At 30.5% G+C, this 26,085-nt stretch overlaps 4 protein-coding genes across 5 annotated transcripts; all 4 read left to right on the forward strand.

Annotated features, from left to right (window-relative positions):
• The first annotated feature begins 297 nt into the window (after positions 1-297).
• On the forward strand, positions 298-2,482 carry LOC132922207 (uncharacterized). 2 transcript variants are annotated; one of them, XM_060985608.1, is made up of 7 exons: positions 298-736; positions 897-1,135; positions 1,321-1,384; positions 1,448-1,697; positions 1,775-1,904; positions 1,979-2,078; positions 2,286-2,482. In XM_060985608.1, the coding sequence occupies exons 1-7, from the start codon at positions 646-648 to the stop codon at positions 2,390-2,392; spliced, it is 981 nt and encodes a 326-aa protein (XP_060841591.1). In that variant the 5' UTR covers positions 298-645; the 3' UTR covers positions 2,393-2,482. The 2 variants fall into 2 exon arrangements, with proteins under 2 accessions (XP_060841591.1, XP_060841593.1); XM_060985610.1 differs by having other exon boundaries at positions 672-797.
• Positions 2,483-13,839: 11,357 nt separating this feature from the next.
• On the forward strand, positions 13,840-15,210 carry LOC132922345 (uncharacterized). Its single transcript, XM_060985820.1, has one exon. It carries the CDS (start codon positions 13,840-13,842, stop codon positions 15,208-15,210), a length of 1,371 nt encoding a protein of 456 aa, XP_060841803.1.
• Positions 15,211-15,403: 193 nt separating this feature from the next.
• Positions 15,404-21,090, forward strand: LOC132921261 (choline transporter-like 1). Its single transcript, XM_060984182.1, has 14 exons — positions 15,404-15,518; positions 15,588-16,030; positions 16,952-17,091; positions 17,163-17,297; positions 17,398-17,669; positions 17,876-17,965; positions 18,045-18,184; positions 18,244-18,430; positions 18,493-18,609; positions 18,671-18,809; positions 18,876-19,013; positions 19,081-19,231; positions 19,306-19,527; positions 19,684-21,090. The coding sequence occupies exons 2-14, from the start codon at positions 15,917-15,919 to the stop codon at positions 19,834-19,836; spliced, it is 1,998 nt and encodes a 665-aa protein (XP_060840165.1). The 5' UTR covers positions 15,404-15,518; positions 15,588-15,916; the 3' UTR covers positions 19,837-21,090.
• Positions 21,091-22,467: 1,377 nt separating this feature from the next.
• Positions 22,468-25,648, forward strand: LOC132922000 (nitric oxide-associated protein 1). Its single transcript, XM_060985289.1, has 5 exons — positions 22,468-23,006; positions 23,096-23,883; positions 23,942-24,092; positions 24,168-24,746; positions 25,369-25,648. Exons 1-5 carry the CDS (start codon positions 22,619-22,621, stop codon positions 25,533-25,535), a joined length of 2,073 nt encoding a protein of 690 aa, XP_060841272.1. The 5' UTR covers positions 22,468-22,618; the 3' UTR covers positions 25,536-25,648.
• Positions 25,649-26,085: the final 437 nt, after the last annotated feature.

The raw sequence follows: 26,085 nt of genomic DNA on the forward strand, positions 1-26,085 counted from the left end.
TTTGTAAAAATAAAAAAATATATAAAATAAAAGTTTTAATAAGCAGATTTTGAAAAACCGCATTTACGAAGAAGAAAAAAAGGAGTTAGACATTTCGTATGTGGCAAACAATTACTTAAGAAGAAAACGGTCATTTTATAAAATTTAGTGTAGCGCGGAAGAATGGCGTAAATTTTGAAAGTTCGGTGTATCGCGCCATTTCGAACTTTTTGGTAAATCGATTACCTGGTAAAAGTTCATCCGTCATCCAGCGCAGTACAATTTTCTTATCACCTAACAATAGGATTTCTAAATGCGAATACGCGATATTAATAATAATTAATATAAATAATAAATGTAAAATTATTTCCACTTTGCTCGGATCCCGTCCGCAGTGTATTCCTCCAATATAGAATATTAATTATTAATAAATAATAACGAGTTTATTATCGTCGTCGGCGTACAAATCGACCAGTTTATGACCTGTGTCGCTCCCGTCGGCCGCTATTTCGATATCTCGTCATAATAATATTGCCATCGCTTCAATCGAGTTTGCGGACGATCCGTCATCCGTCTCGTCATTACTCATTACCGTCGCCGCCAGACGATGACGTATTGAACCGGCCCAGGCGGCGGTGATACCACAACCGTATTTCTCATTCGGTGATGAACGACTCTACCGCACATGCACACCATCGCCGTACAATGTCCAAGTTTTTAAAACTAGCGCACAAGTTCAACAGCTTTTACCTGAACGGTACGTGTGCCTCCTCATACCCTGTGCCAGTGACTGTTGTATTTTAATGATGTATTTATGTGTAATGTTGTGTTGTTTACCTTTAACCATACCCACTGTATTTTTTTTTTGTTTTTTTGAAACATACCCACTAACAAACATCCTCTGTCTCAACACACAGGACTACAGAAAAAAGAATGTCGCGCATTCATCGTGGACGGCATTCAAGTCGGTTTGGTCCGGGCTACCGTCACAATAGAATTAAGCCGCTATCCGAATGTGTTTATCGTCAACCCCAATAGTGTCACGCTGAACCCAGCATTCAGGGATTATGACGAACGTTCTGCAAACATAGAGTCTGTACTTAAAGAAATGAAAGAAAAAAAGTTGTTTACAACGCTAAAAGGGTGGAGGGATGAGGTATTAACACATGCTTGTTTTATCGATAGAACAGTTTCTGTTTTATTTAGTATTGATGTAGTATTAGCATGATTTTAACAACCTTCAAATATTGTATTTCCTAGTATTTTCATTATTTCTTATGAATAAGATATATTGTAAGACTATTGAAAGTAACCAATGAAATAATATATGTTTCAATTTAGTGTTATGAAGTACGGACAATGTTTGCTGATCAACCGTTACTAAAAATGGATCGGTCTGCTACTTGTAAATGTCCCAGACAACAAACAATCTTTATCCAAATAATTTTATTGGCTATTTTATTTGTAGGTCTGTTTGGGATTTGTAATTATGGTGTTGACATAAATGGTTATGTGAACCATCCACAGAAAGGATTATGCATTTGGCTTCAACAAAGATCGTTGACTAAGCAGACATGGCCTGGAAAATGGGATAATATGGTTGCTGGAGGTTTATCGGTTGGAAACAGTGTAATACACACTGCTCATAAAGAAGGAGAAGAAGAAGCATCCTTAACTCCAGATCTTATGAAAAATTTGCAATCAGCTGGCACAGTGTCGTAAGATATATTTTTTTTTTAATGTATACTCATTTTCTATAAAATGTAAATTTAATATTATGCTTTTTATGTTTCAGTTTCTTCTATGAGAGCGAACGAGGATTGTTTCCTGATACAGAATTTGTTTTTGACTTAGAATTACCTCCTGATTTTGTGCCTCGTAACCAAGACAATGAAGTAGAAAAATTTGAATTGGTGACTGCAAGTGTTAGTATTTATTTTGTATATATTTTATTGTCTATTGTGTTATTATTTTGTTTTCATGAAAATTTATCATTTAGGAAACTGTGAACAGAATTTTATCTCCAGATTTTAAGACTACTAGTTGCCCTGTAATTATTGATTTTTTGATCAGACATGGAATTATTAATCCGGAAAATGGTAAGTTTAATATAGAAAAGTAATTTATTATACAGTCAGATCTAACCTTAAGATGGAGTGAGGCCTATGAAAATTTGTCAGAATATAATATTTTATAACATGAGGTCTGTGTAGGCTGACCCATATTTAAGGCAAACTCTGATTTTATCTAATTATCTAAAAACATTTTATTTATTGTATCAACTATATTTAATTTTAATTTTACAGAGCCACGTTTTCCAGAATTGGTTGAATTATTACATGTACCACTCCAGTCTCTTTATAAAAAGTGTGACAACTTGTTGACTGAAAACGGCCTTTCAAAAGCCGAATGAATTGTTTGTTGTGTCTTGTGTTAATTTATGTAATGTCTTCTTTCAACTTATCTTTCCATTTTTCAATATTACTTCTCATTTTTTGTTTTACTTTGAGTCTATTTATTTTTGCCAAATATTCGCTAAATCCCATTATGTTCCTTCCATTTTTATTGTGATACATAAATTAAATGCGTACATCACGCCCTAATGTTTGTTATTATTTTACTATTATTTAATTTTAATTCTATTAATATTAAAACGTTTTACTAAATAAAATTATTTTTAATTATTAATCATGTATTTGGAATTGAAAAAGCATACTAAATTTAAAAATTTGAATGTTTTTGTACTATTTATTAGTGTTTTGTTTAATAAAATTAGACAATTTTTAAATATACATTATTCACAATCATTCTAAGCTTGTGGTTTGGCTAGTCAATCTATATTTTTTAAATTAAATATTTAAAAAAACACTTTAAACCATTATAAACATCATGTGAAAAAGTGTAGTGTTATATTGAAGTGATAATAAAATTATATGTTTTTTGTCTTTAATAATTGTGTATTAAATTATTATAATTTATATGGTGTTTAAATAATAAAATTTGTATTAATGATAAAATTAAATATATCTTGTGATACTCAATATTTTGTGGTTACACAAATTGCCCATTTCATTTTATGCGCAGTTGTAAGCAATTAAATATTAAGTTAATAATGACATTGGTAATACTGTAGGTTTTATTTTGAATACTTTAAGTTGTAACTAATATCATCATTTATTAAAAATACTATTATTTAAAAACAATGTAAATATGTTGTCAGTTAAACATTACTTAAGTACAAAAGTAAAACCAACAATATTACAATACAAATAGTCAAATTGACAAGTTTTTAAAAACATTAAGGACTGGTGTCTGTGAAATTATTATTCATTACATTAGTTATGTATTTATATATTCTTTTATTTTTATATTATCATGACTTCCAAATACTGGCTTATTTTTTAATATCATATCAAGATGATCAAATGATGTAATTTATAAGTTATCTCCACGATTTAAGATAGTACCTACTATCTATAATCATGGTTTTTCTTCAACTCTATTATGATTTTTTATTTGATTGTTAAACTTTTAATTTTTTAGCCAGGTGGATATATCCAATATAATAATAATTAATTTAGATTATTGTATTTTATATTTAATCATGATAAAATACAGTATATTGTAGGTCGGAGGGTGGATGCGCGATTCGCTTTAAAAACCGGTATATAGCTGACATGCCTATGTATTTTGTCATGTATTTATTGGTACCTATCGCGTAATGCGTGTAAGGTATGTATTTAGACAGATTTTACTGAGACATTAGTTCATCGACAAATATAACTACATAAAATATTTATCGCATGTTTCTCTTTTTTTGATTTCATAAGTAGGTCAACCCAAAAAGGCAACAAAAAACATGGAACCTTATGTTAAGTCGTCAACCCATTCAGTATAGTGTATACATTGAAAATTATTCACTATTTCATTATTATACAATTTGAATAATAAGTACGAAATACAATTTGTTAATTGCCGCTAACGAGGCGTGCGTCAGACTGTCAGATGTCGAATTCGAATACAACTGATTCTATTGAAACGTATTTTCAACGACGTCACTGCAGTCCAATACGTGACGTATCTACGTCATAATATATTGTATTACAGACAAAAAAGGTTAGGTCATTGACGTTTTGTTATTATTAATTATTAATATTTATTATTATACCATTTGCACCAAATCGTTATCTATTTTGATAATCTGATGTAGGTACCTCTCTACCTATATCGATATATATCTCGACCTATAGGTCGAATTGGAATTCTGTCTAAAAGTTTGACAAAAAAAAATACTGGTAAAATAATTCTTGTAAAAAAAAAATTTAATATTTATTTTTATACAATTATATACCTATCCAGTACCCAATACGCATGTACGATTATTTTTTTAATCATCACAACTACATAAAAGATTTATAGTAATATAGATGGTAATAAAATAAACTATAATTGTATTTTACATTGTTTAAATTCTTATATTAGTTATATTATACATAAACAATACGAAATTTAATAATATAATACAAATGTATATGAATATCTTTCATTAACTATATATAATATTAATATACCTATGAACAATTGTACAGTGACACAGACACACAGTATCTTTCTATAGATATATCTATATGATATAGACTAAGACTACATCGTTTACAATTACGACGTATGAAACCAAAATGTATAAACAACGGAGCTATAACTTTATAATATAGGTACAAAGTTGAAAGTATTTTGCAAGAAATTGCAGTAATTTTTTTTTTTTTTAATAAAATTTTTTGTCAAAAAGCTTGAATATTTAATAAAAAGCACAGTTTGATTTTACGTTTCTTAATAATGTAACAATTTAATCTAATAATTCACATTAACTTAAAATATAATAAAAATAAAAATGAAAACAATCATTATTCATATTATACTTCAACTATTTCGAGATTTGTATAAAAACTAAAAACTTATACTATACCAAATTACTATATTAAATTATTATGATATTACTATATATATATATTATATAATATAATATCACAATGAAACTTCCATTAAACGAAGTCGAATAAGTAACAAAAAAAATTCGTAATATGGAGGAATTCGTTAAATGGAATATTACGTACTTATTCATTAACAATGAAGGTCATAGTTTTTAAAAATATTTCGTAAAATGGAACTATATGGAAGTTCGTTTTATGGAATTTTCACTGTATATCGCAATAATTATTAGTGTTTGGAAAAATAAACGGGCCCGCGATTAAAATTGATGAACGTGTATAGCCACGTAGATACTCGCTGGCTTGTAATAAACAATGTTTTTCTCGTCGTCTTGGAGATTTTCGATATCGTCTGCCGGTGACCGACGATATTCTAAATATGTTTATTTACAATCTAAATTGCAAGACGCGTGTGCACGATCATATTTCCGTACATTAAAATGGCATCCCAAAACAACACTAAATCGTTCTCGTACAACGTATCCCAGCTATTGAGATCACTGCTGGACCAGACGAAAGCCATCGAAAGAGTAATGAATGAAGCAGACGAGGCAGTTAAAAATATGAATCGCGATAAACAACTCGTGGTGGATTCTGGCGACGTCTCGCAATCGGCAAAGGGCAACGAAATAATAAGGAATAATTTCGGCGAGCTTGTCGGCTGGCTCGATATGGATGAACAATCACTCCCGATACGATGCGCTCCCCGTCGTACTCGTCGTCTTACCGCGGCGTGGCGAAGGGTAAAACGCGTTGTGTCGGGAGCGTGTTGCATCCGTCGTTAAAAGCGTCCGGAGTTGGCCCCCTTGGCCGAGGGCATCGTTCACGTGACGACGGCGACGAAGAAAGCGGGCAGGAGGATACGAGAAAGTGCACGGACGGTGTCCGGCGGTATGTCGCCCGAGCACGTTCTCGCGATCACCTGCAGCGACGCGACGGGTTTGCGGTCGTCGTGAGCTCGCGGTCACCGTGATGCGTTCGACCCTCTGGCGGTTGTGCGGGCGCCCGGTTGTCGAGGTCGCGTGGAACGATGGATGACGGAGACGCGGTGGCTAGATGGTACCGACGCGGGCAACGATCCCGCCCCGGCGGTACCCAAGACGACGGTGATGATGACGACTAGTAACGACGGCGGCGGTGATTATCAGTTCGCGGGGTGAGTTTATGAAGGAGTTGGGAACACGGAAGTCAGCGGTGCCGGACCCGTGGAATCTCGAGGTTCCAGGGTTCGGCGGCGCGTGTGACTCCGACGGCGGCTACCGGAAGCGGACGCGTCCGACGAGTTGCCTGCAGGAGGATTCGCGGAGAGTATCAGGACTGCGGCGCGTGTTGTGGCGCAGTTCGCTGACTCTCTTTTTCGTCCTGTGGGGCAATACCGCCGGCCGAGTCTCGCCGCCGGTTCCGCAGCTCCAATTCATAAGCTCTTCCCGTGTTCCAATCGCCACCGCTTGTCGCCAAAATCGTCATATCCGATGTCGTAGCGCATAACATCGCGCACTAGCTCCAAAATCTTCATCTACCGTCGCTTCCGTGCGACCGAGCCAGCCGAGCCTCGCCATCCGTTATGGTCGACGCATCACGCGCCCGAGTTAACGAACCCGTGACACTCGTCGTTTGCTCGCAGGTCCGGTCGTGAGAATGTTGCAGAGGCGACCAGTGGCCATTAACTTGCAATTTTTCGCACCGAAAACGCCATCTCGTATCCTCCCCCCCTCCCATTCTTCGTTTATTGTGTCGTCCTGTCCGATGTTTTTATTTTATTGTTTTTCTTAAAGCTATATTTTGCTACTTTGTTTTCTGATTTATTTTTTATTATTGTTATAAGCCACTTTTGGCATCTTTTGTAAAAGCCACTTTGGCAACTTTTTTTCTATTCAAAATTTTTTGGCTACAACATATTCATTGTTTTTTTTTTTTATCATTCTAAAAGCCACTGGAATTATTTTTTCCTATTACATATTGTTTTTTTTCTGTACTAAATTTTTGCCACTTTGAGCACCCAAAAAAATGTTAATAAAATATCTGTTATATAATAAAATTTTGTTTTTTTTATTTTTATATTTTCAAGGATATAATACTTCAATTATGTTACTTAAGTAACGAAATAATGATTAATAAAATCGTTATAATATACAATATTTACCTATACTGGCTATACTTAAAAGTAGGTATATTCGTTTGTATATAGAGTTACATGAACAATAAATTCATGGTCGATGTATTGAACTGCATGCACTATTAAATATTAATACTACATACGTATCAAATAATGTTTCAAGAAATAGTTGAAACATATCGTATACATTTTAAACGCTATGAATTGTAAATACAACACCGACGGATACACCAAAGATAGATATCTAAACTAGGTATAATAAGAATTGTAAATGTGTTATATGTCAATATGTGTTATGTGGAATATCAATGTCATTAGTCAGATCATACACAGTATAATTAATAAAACAAATTCAAAATTGTATTTTAAAAGGCTTATGGCTATGTCGAAAAATAAATATTTTTTGAAAGCATTTCGCAGGAAGTTTGAATCCTCAAGGCTCAAACTCTCCTGTATACGTGCTTGTACTGATACAAACATTACCACGTTAACAATCACAATAAATTATGTATAAAATCTCATCGGTGGACTTGCGTAGTTTGCCAAGACAAATTGTATTAGGCGATTTTCTGGCGATTAGTTTGACGCCTGTAATTACACCATGGTGGTGCGCGGGGGGCGGCTACCGATCTCGACTGCACCACCAACCACCACCACCACCACCAGACGTTAGCACCGTGATATTGAGCATTGAACTGCACATAATTTGGTTTGTTGAACTGGAAAAATCGAGCCTTGTCAAGACAATTTTGGAGAGACTATTTTTAGGTAGTTCGATTGAATCCGGCTGCATCATCGACGCCGTGACGGACAGTCGCCGAATCTTGACATAATCGCGGACGTCAGGATATGTTGTGCTGCGATATTCTGCATGATAAAATATGTTAATATTTTCTAATATACTTATAGAATATAAAACGTAATTTGTTTGTATTCTTTGTAATAATATACTCAATAATAGTGTCACAAACGAATATCTTTAATTCTTTAACACTGTATAGCGTATATATCGTATAGTAACAATTATATTATATAGGTAATATAGTTTTTATATTAAAAATACATTTTAATTAAAAATTAAAAAAAAAGGTTGAAAATATGGGAACCATTCTGCTGTACATTAGGTGTCAAATGGGTATTACTGTAATGGGTGTGTTAAATTTGAATTTAATGATATACACGAAAAACGATAATTTTTCAGAAAACATTACAATTATATTATATTATTATTAATATTTAATTACTATTATAGTAATACATATTATTTACATCATATTAATTATTAATATATTATATTACTATTATCAGCTTTTAAGTGAATATCATCTTACTGTAAACCAGGGTGAATAGCACAGTATATATAAAAAAAAATAACTTGTATTAAAAACCTTATTATATTAAATGCTTTTTGACCCATTGAAAATTTTTCTATTGACATTTGTAGAAAAATGTTCAAATGTACCTATGTAAAATATAAATAACTCAAAAAGAGTAAAAATATTTATGTATAGAAAACAATAATTTAAACATTTTTAAGTTTCTTAGTTTTTTGAATTATATTATATTATATTATTATTATTATTATTATATTTTTAATATAGTCAAAAAATAGTTTAGTGTAAAAATACATATATAGTAATATATATACTATTACAGTTATACATTTAAGTAAAATGTTCATGTATTATATATTGAACACATGATTTAGAATATTCGTGTCGTATATGTGACATTGTGACCTACTTCTTTGTCATATATATATTCGTTTATACATAGTGAGATAGACAAGTATTGTTATTCGTGTTATGCGTAATCGTAACCTTTTTTATTATTGGTACTATTTACTACTGTTATATTACCCCAATAACCGTTGTTGTACCTATAGAGGATTATATTCTTGTTTAAATAATGTAAAATTTAAATAAAAATAGAAAACCTGCAAACGGCTCGAAAAATGTCATCGATCCGAATACGCAGACAACTATAATACCTAAATGTATTTGATGGCATTTAAAATTTTTAGAAAAATATGAACAATCAGTAAGGATTTCTGAAGATACATTTTAAAGATATGTATTAAATAATTGTAAAATAGTTTTTTTATTGATTCACTAATGATTTGTTTTATCATAATATACGTATAAATATATATTTAAAACACCTATAATTATATTGCGATACATTATAGTCCATTCACTCATAAATGTGCTTTTATGTGTTTGATTTTTATTATTGTTTTTTCTTAAAGGGCATAGTCTGTAAGTATACAGTACCTACAATACCTACTATAACAATATCACGATGTACCTACTCCTGTGGTGCAATAACTGTAACAATTGGGGCCTGACATGCAATATTTCGTTTTAAAATCACTCGTATGTACGACATTAACTTATTATGTCGATTTATTTGCGACAATTTCAAATTGCCAGAGAATACATACTACATTACTCCATGTTATGTATTATGTAATAAAATGTGTTTATATGTGTGTTCATAACGACATAACACACATATGCAAACAAATGCTATGTAAAATGTACTTACAATATAATTATATATATAATATATACTATTACTATAATATACATAGAAATATTATGGTACTTACTAAAAATGTTTACATAAAAAAGTGTAACGTACTAACGTATTTCATATTTGCATAAATATAATAGATATTCCATTTTTTCAGAAACTACATGTATAATGAGTAATGACATTTAATATATCACATAGATATAATATAAGATTATATACTGAGACAGTGGCGTATTTAGGATTTGTCTAAGGGAGAAGATATGACTAAAATTTTCGATACAAAAGTCTTAGGATTTTATTAATTACTGATACAGTGATAAATAGAAAAAATACAACTATAACTATACAAAAATAGCTTTAAAAAAGAGGGGTGAAGTAGAGGGAAATATATCTCCCTAATCTCCCCCCAAAAATACGCCACTGCTTACACCAGTGTTTCCCAACCTTTTTGTAATAAAAACCCTCAAATTTACCCCTTGTTGGTTACGCGACCCACCCCACTAATAAAAAAGTCATAGTATAGTATGGTTATATATTTATTTTTGGGTAAGTTTAACCAGTCGCGACCCAAAATTGGGTCGCGACTCATAGGTTGGGAAACACTGGCTTACACCTACATTAATATTATAGAGTGAAGCAGAATTTTTCATAATAAGTACTGTATAAGGAACGCGCGTAAATTGTACAGTTTTTTTCTCTAAATTTAGTTTTTGGGAAATTCTTAATACAAACAAATCTAAATACTGATGAAACATATTAAATTATTTTTAAATGTTTAAAAAATAATAAAAAATAATAATAATATAGAACGTAGAAATTATGTTTTAAAAAATAATAAATGAAAATTTGTAAGGTGTTAAAAATACAAGATATATAATGTGTTGAAATACTTATACAATTTGTGGATAGAGTGAAATAACTCAACTCTACCCGGGACATTATAGTTAATTTAATACTGAGATCTAGACTTAAATAATAAGCTGCGATGTTGGGGCGCGGCCCAGCGATTTGACTATAGGTACGGCAAATTGGGATATTAGACTCATTCTATACCGTACAGCATATCGGGACCATTAATATTATAAACTGAGTCTTGGCTTGACGTATACACGGTAGAGATTTTAGATTGTAGGTGAATCAAAAGAAACCGAAAATGTATTGAAATCTTTCGGTTCCTATGTAATTTATGGTAAAACTATATTACAATGTTACGATATTTGATGATCTTGTTTACTGCGAATGAATTCTTATTGGAATCAATGTGCGGTCTCGGCAACGTTCTATCATAGAGTATATAGACTATTCTATAATATAATCAATGGTTCTATGCTTTAAAATATAATCAAGGCAATAAATATCGAGTGCTGTATTTGTATAAAAACATCTAAGTTCGGCAACAACGCGTTAGTGCTAAATAATAGTAGTAAAAAATTATAATGTATAATATAGGAAAGCAGCGTTGTCAGTAAATATATCAATAAATAACTCTTTATATTTATTCCTTGACTCCTTGTAAAATATTTTTTAGGATTATTTAAATCAAACTGTTTAACAGTATACGGTATACCTAGTACCAATGATTATAAGTCATAATGATTATACAATATTTAAATATATAGTCAATTATACAATCAATTATCAATGCTATATAGTACTTACACGAAAATTCACTTTCGCACTAATACTAGTAATACTTGATATCATCATGCATTTATTAATATTGTCTTTCCGATATTTGTAATGTATTATCGATTTGCCGTCATACAGAGATGTAAAAAGCTTTGGATTGTTCCCGTCGCTCATAGCGCCAGGTTCTTCGACAAAATATACCTCACTATATAGTCACTACTGCTAATATTATATCCAAGGCCATCGTAGTGGCGTGGTGCACAGCGTTCACCTAATGTAATAGCTTAAGCCTGGAAATTTATCTTGAATTTAAAAATTAAAATATTTTGTTTATTAAATTGTTGATGACATGACATATGTCTTATAATAAAAATTCTAAATTAGCATATAGTTTTAAATTAGGTATATATGATGTGATAGGGAGGTTTTGGGAGGTCATTGTTTAAATACTTTCCACAGGGTTTGAAAATATGATTGCTATGTCACTGAAGAGTGAAGATTAGACGTTAAAATATTAATACATTTAATATTTATACAATATAATATATAATTATTATATATATATACAGGGCCGTATTACCGCTTAGGCTGTTTAGGTTAGAGCCTAGGAAGGCAAATATTGAAGGACGGCAAATTTTAACGGTCGAACCGAAATAGCTTCTATTTTTTTAGGTGGTAAATTTATTTCAGCTAATGCGCGGCAAAAACCTTAATCCGGCCCTGTATATAATAATCGTAAAATATACTATATACTTATACTCATTTTTGCTTTGAATTAATCATAACAGTGATATCTATTCTATAATTATAGAGCCGAAGGTAAAATAATAAGTCTATTAAGTCTTATAATAATATTTTATCTATTTCTATAGTGTACCTAAATATAACAATTGATTACCATTCGCCATACGTGATACTACTTATAATAAACTATATTGTTCTATAAAAGTTTAGTACCAGGTGGGCCCCTCCCTGTCATCCCTTTAATCCAATCAATCCAGCTATGTTTATATTATATTTATATCGTGAAGTGGTATAAATATAATAAAATATTAGGTAGGTACTATACCTATAGTTGCTTATATAATCAAATTAAGGTTTTAAAGGCACTCATTTTTTTTTTATAAGCGTTAAAAATTAGAATTTTGGCAAAGTTATAATAAAAACTCAAAAATATACAAACTATTTTGTACCTAATTAAACATTTATAACATTTTTTTTAGACCTAAGATTTTAAAAATTAACACAAGGTTCTTTATTAGTTTTTCAACCGATATATGAACGAAAAATTCTACCGGAAAGTCAAGTTAATTTTTATAAGTACCAGTATTTCAAGTTCAAATTTACCTATACACAACATTCGATATTCATCCTTAAAATAATAATTTCTCCTCAAACAGTTTTTGATATTTAAAAAAAACATAACAATAGATAGGTACTTAAAATTTGCACCAAATATTTTTTAACTTTTTTTGATTTATTTTATTAATAAACATAAGACATTTTTATTTTATTTTTTATTTTTTTCTATAAATGTCAAATTTCAATAAAAATTATTCGCTGGGTCAAAATTCTTGACAATTTAATAGAAAATCTTACAAAAGTTATTCTTATTGTTGTATAAAAATATATAGGCAGATTTGAGTTGATATAAAATAATGATTAAATATTAATTATAGGTAGGTACAAATAATAAATGCAATATTTTCGGTAAAAATTATTTCAACCTATTACCGTCGTACTAAAAGTAAAATAAATGATTTTAACTTTCATCAGATTTATATCATAAAATATATTTGTTGATAAAGCTGACACTGATGACAGAGAGACCGTCTTCTCTCAGAATCGTTTTTCATATACTTACAATGATATATCATTGAATTCAAATTTAACACACCCATAAGGCCATAATAGTAACTCACTCGACACCTAATGTACAGCAGAGCGTCATTCACATTCCTACATTTTTTATTATTGTTGCTGTAATATTATAATATTAAAATCGCAGGCAGCGAGTTTTATAACTAAGATTAAGTACTAAGTCTATAGATAAACATAGTTAGGTAATATTCAAATTCCGCCGAACACACGGTCTACAGTCCGCTGTCGCACTGATAACATATATGTTATCAGTGTTAATAAGCGTTATCAACGTAATGTTTGTATATCATTTATAGTACGCGAGGCGAAAAGTGAGCCGCGATCGTCGCGCGCCAAGCGGTCATTTTTTCTGGTTTCAGGGGTTCTACGTTTGTGTGCAATGGAAACAGCTGCCGCGCATTTTAAAAACGGCAGGTGGTAATTTATTGTATAATTCATTGTATTTTGGAGACCAATTTATTTTCCTTTAGCAGTAGGCGCCAGTAGCTGCTGTTGCATACCACAATATTTTGTTAACGTTTGGTTAGTCATTCGACATTCGAGATACGAGTTTACACGTGTTTTTATTCGCTTATTATCTACGTTTGTAATCATATTTCCCGCGTTCTTACGTGGTTGGTTTTTAAAGTGCGCGCTTTTAAAGTTTGAATGTTTGTAATATTTTAATTATTTCTTTAATAATTACTCGTATACAAAAATAGTTTTAAAATGGCATATCAAGACACACATTCTCAAACGAAGAAAGTTATTTTTCATGTTTATAATTATTTCAAAACATTGGCTGGTGACAAAGGTAAGCCAGAAATTAGTAATTTTTTTCGTCAAACTCGTGAAATGACTGCTGAAGCGTGTGGCGTAAGTCTTGCTTGTGTTAAACGAGTTTGTGCTGAAGGGAAAAAATTATCTGTGGGTGAAAATCAACTAGCTGCCGAACCTTCTTCATTTAAGTCTCCAAGGAAAACTTATAAACGTGCCAAACCTATGACCAACTTGGACGATTTTGACAATGAAGTTGTCAGAAGAACAGTTCATAGTTTTTATGATAATGGTCAGTATCCAACTAGTGCAAAAATATTGGGAGCGTTGCATGAAAAAATTAATTATTCGGGTTCACAATGGTCCGTGCGACATATTTTGCGTAGTTTGAATTTCAAATACAAAAAATGTAATGATGGGCGTAAATTTCTAATGGAAAGAAATGATATTGTTTGTTCTCGGGTTAAGTTTTTGAGAAAAATGAACGAGTTTAGACGTAATAACGATACAAGGCCAATTGTTTACTTAGACGAAACATGGGTAAACCAAAATCATACGCGAGGACACATATGGCAAAACTCCGACAACACCGAAGGATTAAAAGTACCTATTGGTAAGGGCGGTCGGCTTATTGTGTGTCATGCTGGGTCACCTTCATTTGGTTTTGTCAAAAATTCAAAACTGGTTTTTCGTTGCAAGTCGGGATCGCAGGCTGACTATCATTCTCAAATGAACGCCACCGTTTTTCAAAAATGGTTTATAGATATGTTGGGCAATTTAGAAGAACCTTGTATAATTGTAATGGACAATGCCACATACCATTCTACCTTAACAGAAGAATATCCTAAGGCAAATACTCGAAAGGCAGATGTACAAAAATGGTTACAAGACAAATCTGTAGACTTTTCTCCAGTAGAGACATTAAGCGAACTACGGGAAAAAGTCAAATTGACGATGCCAAAAGAAAAAAAATATAAATTGGACGAAATTGCACTACAAATGGGCCATGAAGTGGTAAGACTTCCTCCTTACCACTGCCAATATAACCCAATCGAATTAATCTGGGCGCAAGTTAAGGGTAAAGTCGCGGAAAAAAATAACACCTTCAAAATGGCAGATATAGAAGTGTTAGTAAATAGTGCTTTAGATGCAGTCACAACAGAAGATTGGGCAAAATGTGGCGATCACTGCGATAAAATTCAAGAAGACGATTTGGTAAAAGAAGGATTAAGAGATGAAATTTTGGAGCCTATTATAATGACAATTAATCCCGACGACAGTTCTACTGACGAAGACGATGATGAAGACGATATGATTAATTAAAAAAAATGTATTATATGTATTACTTGTGTTATTTGTATTTTATTATGTTTTTTTTTATTATAATTTATTAAAAACATCTACATTACGTCGTTTGAAATTACTTTATAGGCGGGAAAACAGTAGGAATAGGCGGAGTAACCCTGACGAAAAACAGCCGCTTGGCGCGCGACGATCGCGGCTCACTTTTCGCCTCGCGTACTATAGTAATAACAACAATAATAATAATTGTTATTTGTTTATATTGTATAGATATTCCTAAATTTGTATTTTGTTATAATATCATGGTTTAAATAGTACACACATTATAGGTACATATTATTTTAATTATTCTATCATATTATATAATATAAAATAATAATTTATATTTTTATCGTCAGTCAACGTCATTCCATCATTTCCATCGTCGTCCGTCGGTCGACGTAAGTCGGTACTCACTGCCACTTGTCACGTGCCGCACATTTGCCGTTTGCTCTATTTACGTCTCCGTAGAAAATTCGAAACATCAATCGAGATGTTGCCGCAAGATAGTGCCGTGGCCGGCCACCTGTTGCCGCGTTGGTGACATTTTCATCGTCCGTTATTCTCACCTCAAATTTCTGGACGAAGTGAAACACTTGACAACTTAACACTCCTCTTTTTAGTCCTAACCGACTCGTCGCCCACGGTTTGACCGTTGCACCTGTTTTCTGATTACATCAAATCGAAAATGGCTTGCTTCGGATTCGACCGTGACGCGCCCGAAGTGCCTGGACAAATCCGTGTCAGGGGGTGTACGGACATAGTATGGCTGTGCGCTTTTTTGGTACTCTGGTGTCTGATGGTAGGTAGCCAAAACATTCGTTTTATTACTATACACCAAAGTTTGGCAACTTAATGATTTTCTTAAAGTCAGTAAAGTTAAGTTAATATGCATTAATCAGAAAAAGTTAAAAGTTAAAAGTTGATTAAAGTTTTGGATAACTTATTATTGTTAAACACAGTTTTTTTTATTAAAACCTTTATTTTTTTACTAACTCAAAAATATATTGTCTTTACACAGTATTTCTATATAGTTTTTCATTGAATCTTAGTTTTTTGATGTGGAAATTTAATTGATTGAATTGTAATGACAAAACTAAAAACAAAATCAATTAACCTAAGTGAAAATTAAATTAATTGATTTCATGTTAATTAAAAAACAATTAAGTTAAATTAATGGAAACCCTTAATAACTTTTTTAAATTAAAAATTTAATTAATTTTGTCTCTACCATAAATTGTTATCTATTACAGTTAACGCTTCACCTTGCCTAAAATACAACTGGCCTTCTAAATGAACAGTGAAAACTCAATAAAAAATTTGAAGGAACCAAGAGATTTCTTTTTTTATAGAGAGGGATTGAATTGATTAATAGGTTATAAATCAAACCAACCATTATAATGTAATATTTATGTTGTTCAGAGTTTTTTGTTGTAACAAGTTTTGTTATAAAGGTTTCCATAAAAAATAAAATCATACCTACCTAAATAATGAGTTCTATAATTTGAAATGGTGTCGCTGGACATCCCTTCCATTTAAGAAAATACATCTACTAATTCCTACATAATTTTACATACTATATTGTACTTCTTTAACGTATTGTAAATATATTCTTTTATAATTGTAAAAATAAAAAAAACTTTTCAACTCACTAATAGCATTGTTTTACACTTATTAAATATTAATTGTTTGTGTTAGTTCCTAATTTTATGTAATCTTTTAGATATTTATAGCTGTGTTTGCTTTTATCTACGGCGACCCCCTGCGTTTGATTAACGGCCATGACAGTTTTGGTAACACTTGCGGTTCTTCTGGTAATCCCAAAATGGGCAAACTCTCCAATTTGGATACTACAGATAAAAAGTAAATTTTAAAATGTTCTTTTTAAATTGATAGACATGAACTCAATACGTGCAATTTCTGTTGGCTTTTAGATTCCTATTCTATTTAGATCCAGTCAACATTGAACATAGTATGCAAATATGCGTTAAGCAATGTCCGGATAGAGATATATTAGCTTTGGAAGACCTTCAGGATTTTTATAACCGAACTGAATCATTACTTTGCAGGTAATCCTCTTTAAATTAATTGTATATTTATAGATTCAATTGTACAAATATTATTTTTATGTGTTACTATAATAGTATTCTTAATAATTATTTGCCATAGCTATAATTTCGATTTGAACAATTTCACTACCGATGAAGCGCTTTACAAGTCTAATATTTTCACTACATCTTTGGGGCCTTGTCCCCCATTTCCAGTTTACAAAAGCCATCATGTATTGAATAGATGTGTTCCTGAAGAATTGAACAATCAAACATTGCCTCTGATTTATAATATTTATAGTATGATGAATGATTGGGATTTCACAGAAGAAATATTGAATGATTTGTACAAAACTTGGCCACAAATGTTGTATTTCACTATATTAGCTTTTGGTAAGAATATGCAATTTTTGGAATTTTTTTTTTTGAAACCTACGTAAATCTTAAAAAGTTTTTAGTAGTTTTACCCAAGATTCACAAAAGAATAAAGAAAAAACTGCAATAATAATATTATACCTAATATTTAGTTAAATTTAAATAAATTATTTAATTGCATTCTTTAAATGTATTTAAAGAAATATTCTTTGTTTTGTTTATAGTATTGACGTTCATCATCATTTTACTAATTCATTTCCTTACAAAAATTGTAGCCTATATATTATTAATTGGTGTCAGCTTGATGGTTCTAGGTAATATTTAGTTATCTGATTATTTTAAAGTGTTTGCTATGAAAATACTAATAATTGTGTTATAATTTGAATTTTTCAGTAAATGTGTTTTTACTTTGGTGGGAATATTTTACTTTGAAAATGCGCCTAGACAACACTATTGAGGCACAGACATTAAGTGCCGATGCTTGCAACGAACATACTTTTCTAATACTTTCCATTATTTTTACATTATTTTCGGTAAATTAAATTATTGTGTCTAAGACTTCATTGTTTCTAATTCTTATAATAAATTACAGGTTATTATACTTTTGTTGGTTTTGGCTATGCGTAAGCGATTGAATTTTTTGTCCACTTTGTTTCACGAGTCTGCTGATTGTCTGTCTAAACTTCCAGCCTTATATTGGCAACCTATGTGTACATTTGCTGTGCTACTTGGCTTATATGCATTTTGGACTGCTGTAATCCTTCATTTAGCCACAGCAAGTAAGTTTTATTAAAGTTTTCAGTTTAACAATAATTATCTTAAGACAAGTAAATTGTTATAGATTATCCTGGTACCAGATCACTAAAATTAGTAACAGATTTTGTGGAGAAAAACACGACAACCAATGATTCATTGATTTCGGAAGAGTCTGAGAAACATTTTATGCCATTCATCAATGGTATGTTTTATTTTATTTTTATGTTATTGGTTATTTATCACTAATCATCATTATTTTATAGCTGTAGAGTTTAAAGATGCTACTTGGGTACGTTATATGTGGTGGGTATATTTAATTGGCCTGATATGGTCATCCGAATTTATATTAGCATGTCAACATATGATTATTTCTGGAGCAGTAGCAAAATGGTATTTCACTAAGTAAGTAATCTATACAATATGAACTTTTTAATTTATTGATTTAACGGGAATTATTTTATTTTTCAGTGGAAAAAATAAAAAATCTGTTGTCCTTTCTTCAATTTATAATTTGGCATTCTACCATTTGGGCTCTATTGCTCTCGGATCTCTGTTAATCATTCTATTTAAAATTCCCAGGCTTATATTGACAACATGTCATTCTAAGTAATTTAAAAATATTTAATGTTTGTGTATTGTAATTTTATTTATTAGAATAAATTGATCTTTTTAGGAGCAATTCAACAAAAACAGATAACCATTGTATAAAAAAGACGTGCACTTGTTGTACATATTCCTTTGACAATTTTTTCAAGTATATCAATCATAATGCATATACCATAGTATCAATGGAAGGAATAGGATTTTGTTTAGCTGCTTCGAGGGTATATTATTATAAATTTAAAATTGTATTATATAAATAATATGAAGAATGTTAAAAGATTCTTTTTCTTTTCAGGCTTGGCATGTTATTGTTGGTAACGCTTTGAGATTGGGTTCCATAAACAGTATTGGTGACTTCATATTATTCCTGGCTAAGTGTTTGGTCACTCTAATTATTGGTTCTCTGGCATTGTTTACATTACGATCAAACCCAGAATTGCATTTTCATGCTATACCAATCATCATTATATGTATATTTACATTTTTTGTTGCTCACTGTGTCATTTCATTACATGAGGTAACGTTATGTAACAATTTGGTTTTTTCAGGTGTTATATTTTGTGTTTTTACGATTAATATAAAAGCATTAATATGTAATAACATTAAAATACAATTTCATAGTGAATTATGTTTAAATATATTTATGATAATTTTATTGTTTTAAATTTAACAGGTGGTAATAGATACATTATTTTTGTGTGTATGTGAAGACAAAAACATTAATGGAGAGATGTGGCACAAGAGTCCAATAATAAAACTATCTAAGTCTAAAAAGCCGATTGTAAAAAATTCTACCAACACACAAATTGTAAAAACCAATACATAGGTTGTTTTAGCTTTTAAGCAGTTTACATTTTTCCTAAGATTCTAAGATTCTTTGTCTTATTTATAGTCAATAATTATTTTAAAAATACTTATTTTATATTAACTGACATATATATATATATTTATTAACTTACATTAAGTTGCTTACTATTCTAATGAGCACTGTGCAATCTGTATGTCCTATTATTTAAAAAAAACTTGTTAATGCATTTAAATATATAATGATACTTTTAAGCTAGACTATATTATACATTTGTTGAAACTTGACATTTTATTTTATTTTATTTTATAGTATTTATATATTTATATATTTAGACTATTGTTGGTTTGCATGAACAATTGATTTGGTTAATGTAATTCATGTTTAAGGGACCATTACTTCACCATTGATTCATAAAATGCTTGTACGGAATGGACAATGTTTTTAAATATTTATTTATATGTTATTTTGAATATTTTTATATTTTAATAGATTCATACAACTTTTATTTTGATGGAATATGGATATTTAATTTAAATAACAATTGTCTATATAATGAAAATATTTGGCAATAATCTATGTGTGGTGAAAATAATATTTTTTGTGTTTTTATACGATTATTTTTAATATGTAAAACTAATACAAGGGCATAATTAATTATAACTATTGTTTAAACTTTTAAAGAAAAATTATTATGATTCTATAATTCATTTTACACTAATAATTAAAAGTATGACTGTATAAAATATATGAATTATTCAATTATCTATGTTGTAAAATAACAACAGCTCTCTGGTAATAAGGATTATCGTCCATCACTTGGTATAGTATGTAGCATATTGACTAAGTACACTTGTTATGCAGGGAAATACATAAGCTTTATTAATTTTAGAGGTTAAACTAACTTTTATTTTCTAAACGGATGGTTTACTGAGAGCTTACTATATGGTTTATTTTAATCAGCCAATAACTTTTAGCAGGGACTAATTAAACCCAAATTCTTTGATGTATTTGATATTGCAGACATTTCTGTTGCTAACATTAACTAATATTTTTTTTTTAAGTTTTGAAAATGTTCTAACTTTTTTATTTATTTATTTTTGTATGTAATTTATATCCCTATGTTTTTTTTTAATTTTGATATTATATTTAAATTTTTAAAAGATTTATTTTTTATCAATAAGTATGATGATACTTTTTTTGTTGAAGAATAATCATTTTTATAGAATATGTACTATGCACAATTATTGTAATTATAGTAAACTATAAATTTAATGGTTTTTGTAATTGTTGAGCTATCATAGTTGTCCTGGTGGCTTTTTAATTATAATAAAAAGAATTTAATGGTAAACTGTATTCTACACTCATTACATTTCCAGTAGTCCTCCCGGTTTAGCCTAAAATTAAAATTAACAACAAATTTTACCCTAAATCAACTATTAAGTAAATTTAATAATGAAATAAATAATGCAAGCACTGGTTTGGAGATGAAGTAGCTTTAAATAATACTATAAATATTATTACATAAACTACAACCATTTATTATAGAATATGCTACATTTATTATACATACATCAAATAAAATATAAATTTTAGTGTTCCTACCACAATGTGGGATAAAAAAGCTCTAATCTATATCAATTATCCTATATAGAATACTTGAAACATAAATTCACTTAGTTATACTTAAAAAATGTCGATTTTACTCATTTAATCATAAACATATACAGTGTACCGTGAGGATTTACTTATTGCAATATCTCCTGAAATAATGGAAATATCATAATTCTGGTTTTTTAATAAGATTCACCGGGACAAGAACTACAAATATTTTTTCCATGTTTTAATTTATTTTAATGTTTTGGTAAAAAGTTAAAAAATATATTTTTTTATTTAATCATTTTCAAATAATTGGAAATAGCCATTTTGGAGAGCTCATTTTCTAAAAATAATGACGTTTGAATATTTGAATTTCATTAATCTCCCTTATTTTAGGAGCTATCTCAATGTGTAAATTATCACGGGTCACTTTGTATGTGTTCATAATTAAATGTTCATTTTATTAGATATATTACAATTTAAATTAAATATAACTATTAAAATCCCCAACACAAGCTATGCTTATAGGGGAGTTGCAAATCTTTTTATTATTATACATACTTATTATATTTTTGTTCTGTTTGTTGATTTATTAAAAATAATATTATTATTGTGAAATAGTAAGACTATATAGGAAGAGAACTCAAATAAGTCGAAAGTTCACGGAATACGAAAATAACTATCAACTATTAAGTAAAAAGCAATAGGCATAACTGCATAAGTTTAATAACGTGATTTTAGACGTGTTTCATGCTAAACTCTGTGCTTATTGCTCCTTAGACATCTTAGTTCTAATAATAATTGCATTTTGTTACATTTTGTGTCTTTTGCATAAATCACAATACACTTGATTAATGTTTACTATTTACTATACTGAATACTAATAGGTACTATAGGTAGTTATACAAGGCAAATAGGTAATGGTCTCTAGTCCTTTACTTTTTTGTGATTCTAATGAGCCGGTAGTGAATAGTGATAGTAAAGTGATAAAGAAAAACGTGGTCCGCGATAAATTGATAACGACTCGGCGGAATAATGATAAGTGATAGTATTTAAATATAATTCTTAATAGCCCGGCATGGGTACTTCTTTAAAAGTATAGACAGTTTAGCGTTATTTCGAGTTACATAGCGTATTTTACGTAAAAATATTACTTTAGAATATAATTATGCGAATTTAGACGACGACGTCGAGTACTCGCGTGATGTTCGCCAGTCGGTTGTTGCGGTCGCACCTGCAGCGGCGGTGTCGTACCTACGGCCAGTCGCCGGCTTTTAAGAACGACGTGTTGGACAGAATCGTGTACAACTCTGTGTTGCAGGGCAAGAAGACCGTGAAACACTGGTCTAACGTGCGGGAGAAGTCCAAGAAGCAAAGGCTCGAGGAGATGAAGTGCGATGTCGAGCCCGTGTCATTACAATACTTGGACGGGTATGCCGCCGCAGCAGACGAAACCGCAGAACGCAGAGCTGCAGAAGTGTCAAAAGACAGTCCCCATAATTTTCCGTACAGTATTGTTAGTAAAATCGTCGCTGATAAGGATGCCGACAAACAGACGGAAGACAACGAAGACAATGAAATAAATTATGATTGTTAGTTGACCATCATTATGGTGGTGGTTATTTTTTCTTGAATTTTTTTTTTTATGGCGATGCATTATTGTAATTTTGTAACGTTTCAGACGAGCTAAACGAGTTGATGACAAAAAATTGGATGAGCGATTACGAGTGTTACGAAGAGAGAAATCTAGAAGAGGAAAACAGCATTCCTTCGTGGACTTCAGAGTATGGTACACCCGATCCATTCATACAAATCAGCGATATACCGTGTGGTGGCTGTGGAGCGTTGTTGCATTGTCAGAACTCATCGATACCTGGTTACTTGCCCAGCGAGTTGTTTTGTCACTGTGAACCCGAAGATCTCCGAACTATGGTATGCCAACGATGCCATTTCATACAAAAATATAACACAGCTTTAGCTGTACAAGTTGACCCCGTTGAATATCCAAAGCTATTGTATCCTATCAAAAAGAAACGAGCATTAATCATTCTAATGGTGGATTTGACAGATTTCCCTTGCAGTATTTGGCCAAATATAATGGAGTGTATTGGTATTAATAAGCCAGTAGTTGTTGTAGGTAATAAATTAGATTTGTTACCTGGTGATTTCCCTGGATGGGTTGAACACGTAAAGAAATCATTGGTTCAAAGCATTCCGAAAGAAGTCAATATTAAACATGTAACTGTTGTCAGTGCAAAAACAGGATTTGGCATCGAAGAATTAATCAACAAATTACATTCACTTTGGCTTTCTAAAGGCGATGTTTATTTGATCGGATGTACTAATGTTGGAAAATCAACAATGTTTAATACTTTATTACAATCAGATTATTGTAAAGTAAAAGCTATAGACTTGGTGCAAAGAGCAACTACATCACCCTGGCCTGGTACCACATTGAATCTACTAAAGGTAAGGTTAAGATAATTGACTTCATTTGTCATTTTTGCTAATTCTATTTATTTTAAAGTTTCCAATTATGCGACCATCTAATTGGAGGTTGTATATGAGGACTCAACGTCTTCAATATGAAAGAAAAGAAAGGATTTTAGAACAACAACTAGATGCTGACCAAAGACGCTCTTCAAAATTGAAAATTAATGATTTACCTTCAATTATTGGTTGGTATTTAATAAATTATTTTCGATTATAACATATTATAAAATTTAATACAAACCATAATAATTATATTTCAGGTCAAATTGGTCTTACTTTTTATAAACCATCAAGTGTTAATGATGTTTCACAACAAAATAAAAATGATCCATTTGCTACAAGCGGAGTAAAAGTTAATACAAAACGTGTAACCAGTAGCACATTGGGTTTTGACGAAAATGATCCGCAATTCAAAAACAGTAAATTCATGTATGATACACCAGGCGTTGTTCATCCAGATCAATCTATCAATTTATTGACTACTGAAGAACTTATGATGACTCTGCCCACTACTATTATGAAACCGAGAACATTCAGTTTAAGACCTTTGCAAACACTGTTTGTTGGTGGTCTTGGTAGAATTGACTGTTTGAAAACAGGAGCTAAATTTGTTCGTTTTACTGTCTTTAGTGCTCATACACTTCCAATAACTGTTTGTAATACGGAAGATGCTGATGAGTTGTATGAGAAACTTCTAGGTACACATTTATTAGCAGTTCCGTGTGGAGGTGTTGAAAGGCTGTCCAAATGGCCAGGACTGAGTAGTTACAAGAACCCAATTCGATTGACTGGTATAAATGAAAAAACTAGTTGTGCTGATATAGTTTTGTCATCTGCAGGTGAGTAATAATAATGTTTTTATTTGATAATAGTAATCTATAGATATGTCCAATGAGTGTATCAGTATCATATTTCAATAAATTTTTTTTATGTTAACTTAATTTTATGGTTGTATTTCTTTGATGTAGTTTAAAATGAATAATTTATAAATTCTATCAATAGACAATGTGCTGATGAGATCATTTTACTTTTTTCCATCAACGAGTAGAGGACCATATATTAAAATTTAATACGTATATTTGTTTACATTATTTGTGATTTTTTTTACTTTGTTCTAAGAGTTCTTTTTTTTAAAATCAATATATCACTACAGTCAATAGCTTACAATTGCATTCCATTGTGTGATGAATTATTTAATTGAATAAATACAGTTTTTATCTTTTTTTCATTGACTAAACCTTTTACTAGTGGTTTAATTAAAATTGTGGAAATTCACAATTAAATTGGATTATGGTTATTAGCTTAATAACTTCACATAAATATTGTATGTTTCAAAATTAACAATTATATTTAAATTAAATATATTTTATACCTAATTTATTATTTACATTTTTAATATCTTTGTTATTTGATAATACAATTGAGCAAAATAATAATTATAAATGCATATATTTGTTTTAGGATGGGTTGCTGTGACTCCATTTGAAAATGACGTATGTGATATACAAGCTTGGACACCCGAAAGTCGAGGTATTTATATTCGTACACCACCATTATTAAGGTATGCAATTAATCATCGAGGACCAAGAATAAAATTTACTCCAACATATTATCCTAAGAAGGAGTAAACACTATTAATGTAATAATTATTAAAAAAAAAAAAAATCTTGGTATAAACAAAATACTTGTAAAATTATTATATAGTACATTGTTATATTTTTAATAGAAAATTATTATTTTATTTAATTGTTATTATTTTTAATTTCTGATTATTTTTAGAGTGATGAATGTATTGATTTTACAATGATGTGTGTTTATTTTTTATTTTTTGTGTCTGTCATCACGTTTTGGAGTAGTAATAGTGCTTTTATTTTTGACTTCAGCCCCTTTTTGAAAAGGAAAATGAATCTATTTGGTACCCTGGGAGGTCAAAGTAAACAATTTTCAGAAGCTTTCAAAAGCGTCAACCAAAACCCTAAAAAAGTAACGGTAAAACGGGAGTTTTTACGGATAACCAGTTTTCGACAAAATCGATTTTTTTATTTTGCTTTAACTTAAAAACTAATCATTGTTAGGTTAGGTTAAAATTTCACTTTTTTAAAGCTATTTATAGAAAGTTCAAATTTTCGATTTTTCTGTTTTTCTTTTTAAAATGTCTATAAAAAAAATTTGACGCTC

Source organism: Rhopalosiphum padi, chromosome 2 (assembly GCF_020882245.1).
Source record: "Rhopalosiphum padi isolate XX-2018 chromosome 2, ASM2088224v1, whole genome shotgun sequence".
Lineage (NCBI taxonomy): Eukaryota > Metazoa > Arthropoda > Insecta > Hemiptera > Aphididae > Rhopalosiphum > Rhopalosiphum padi.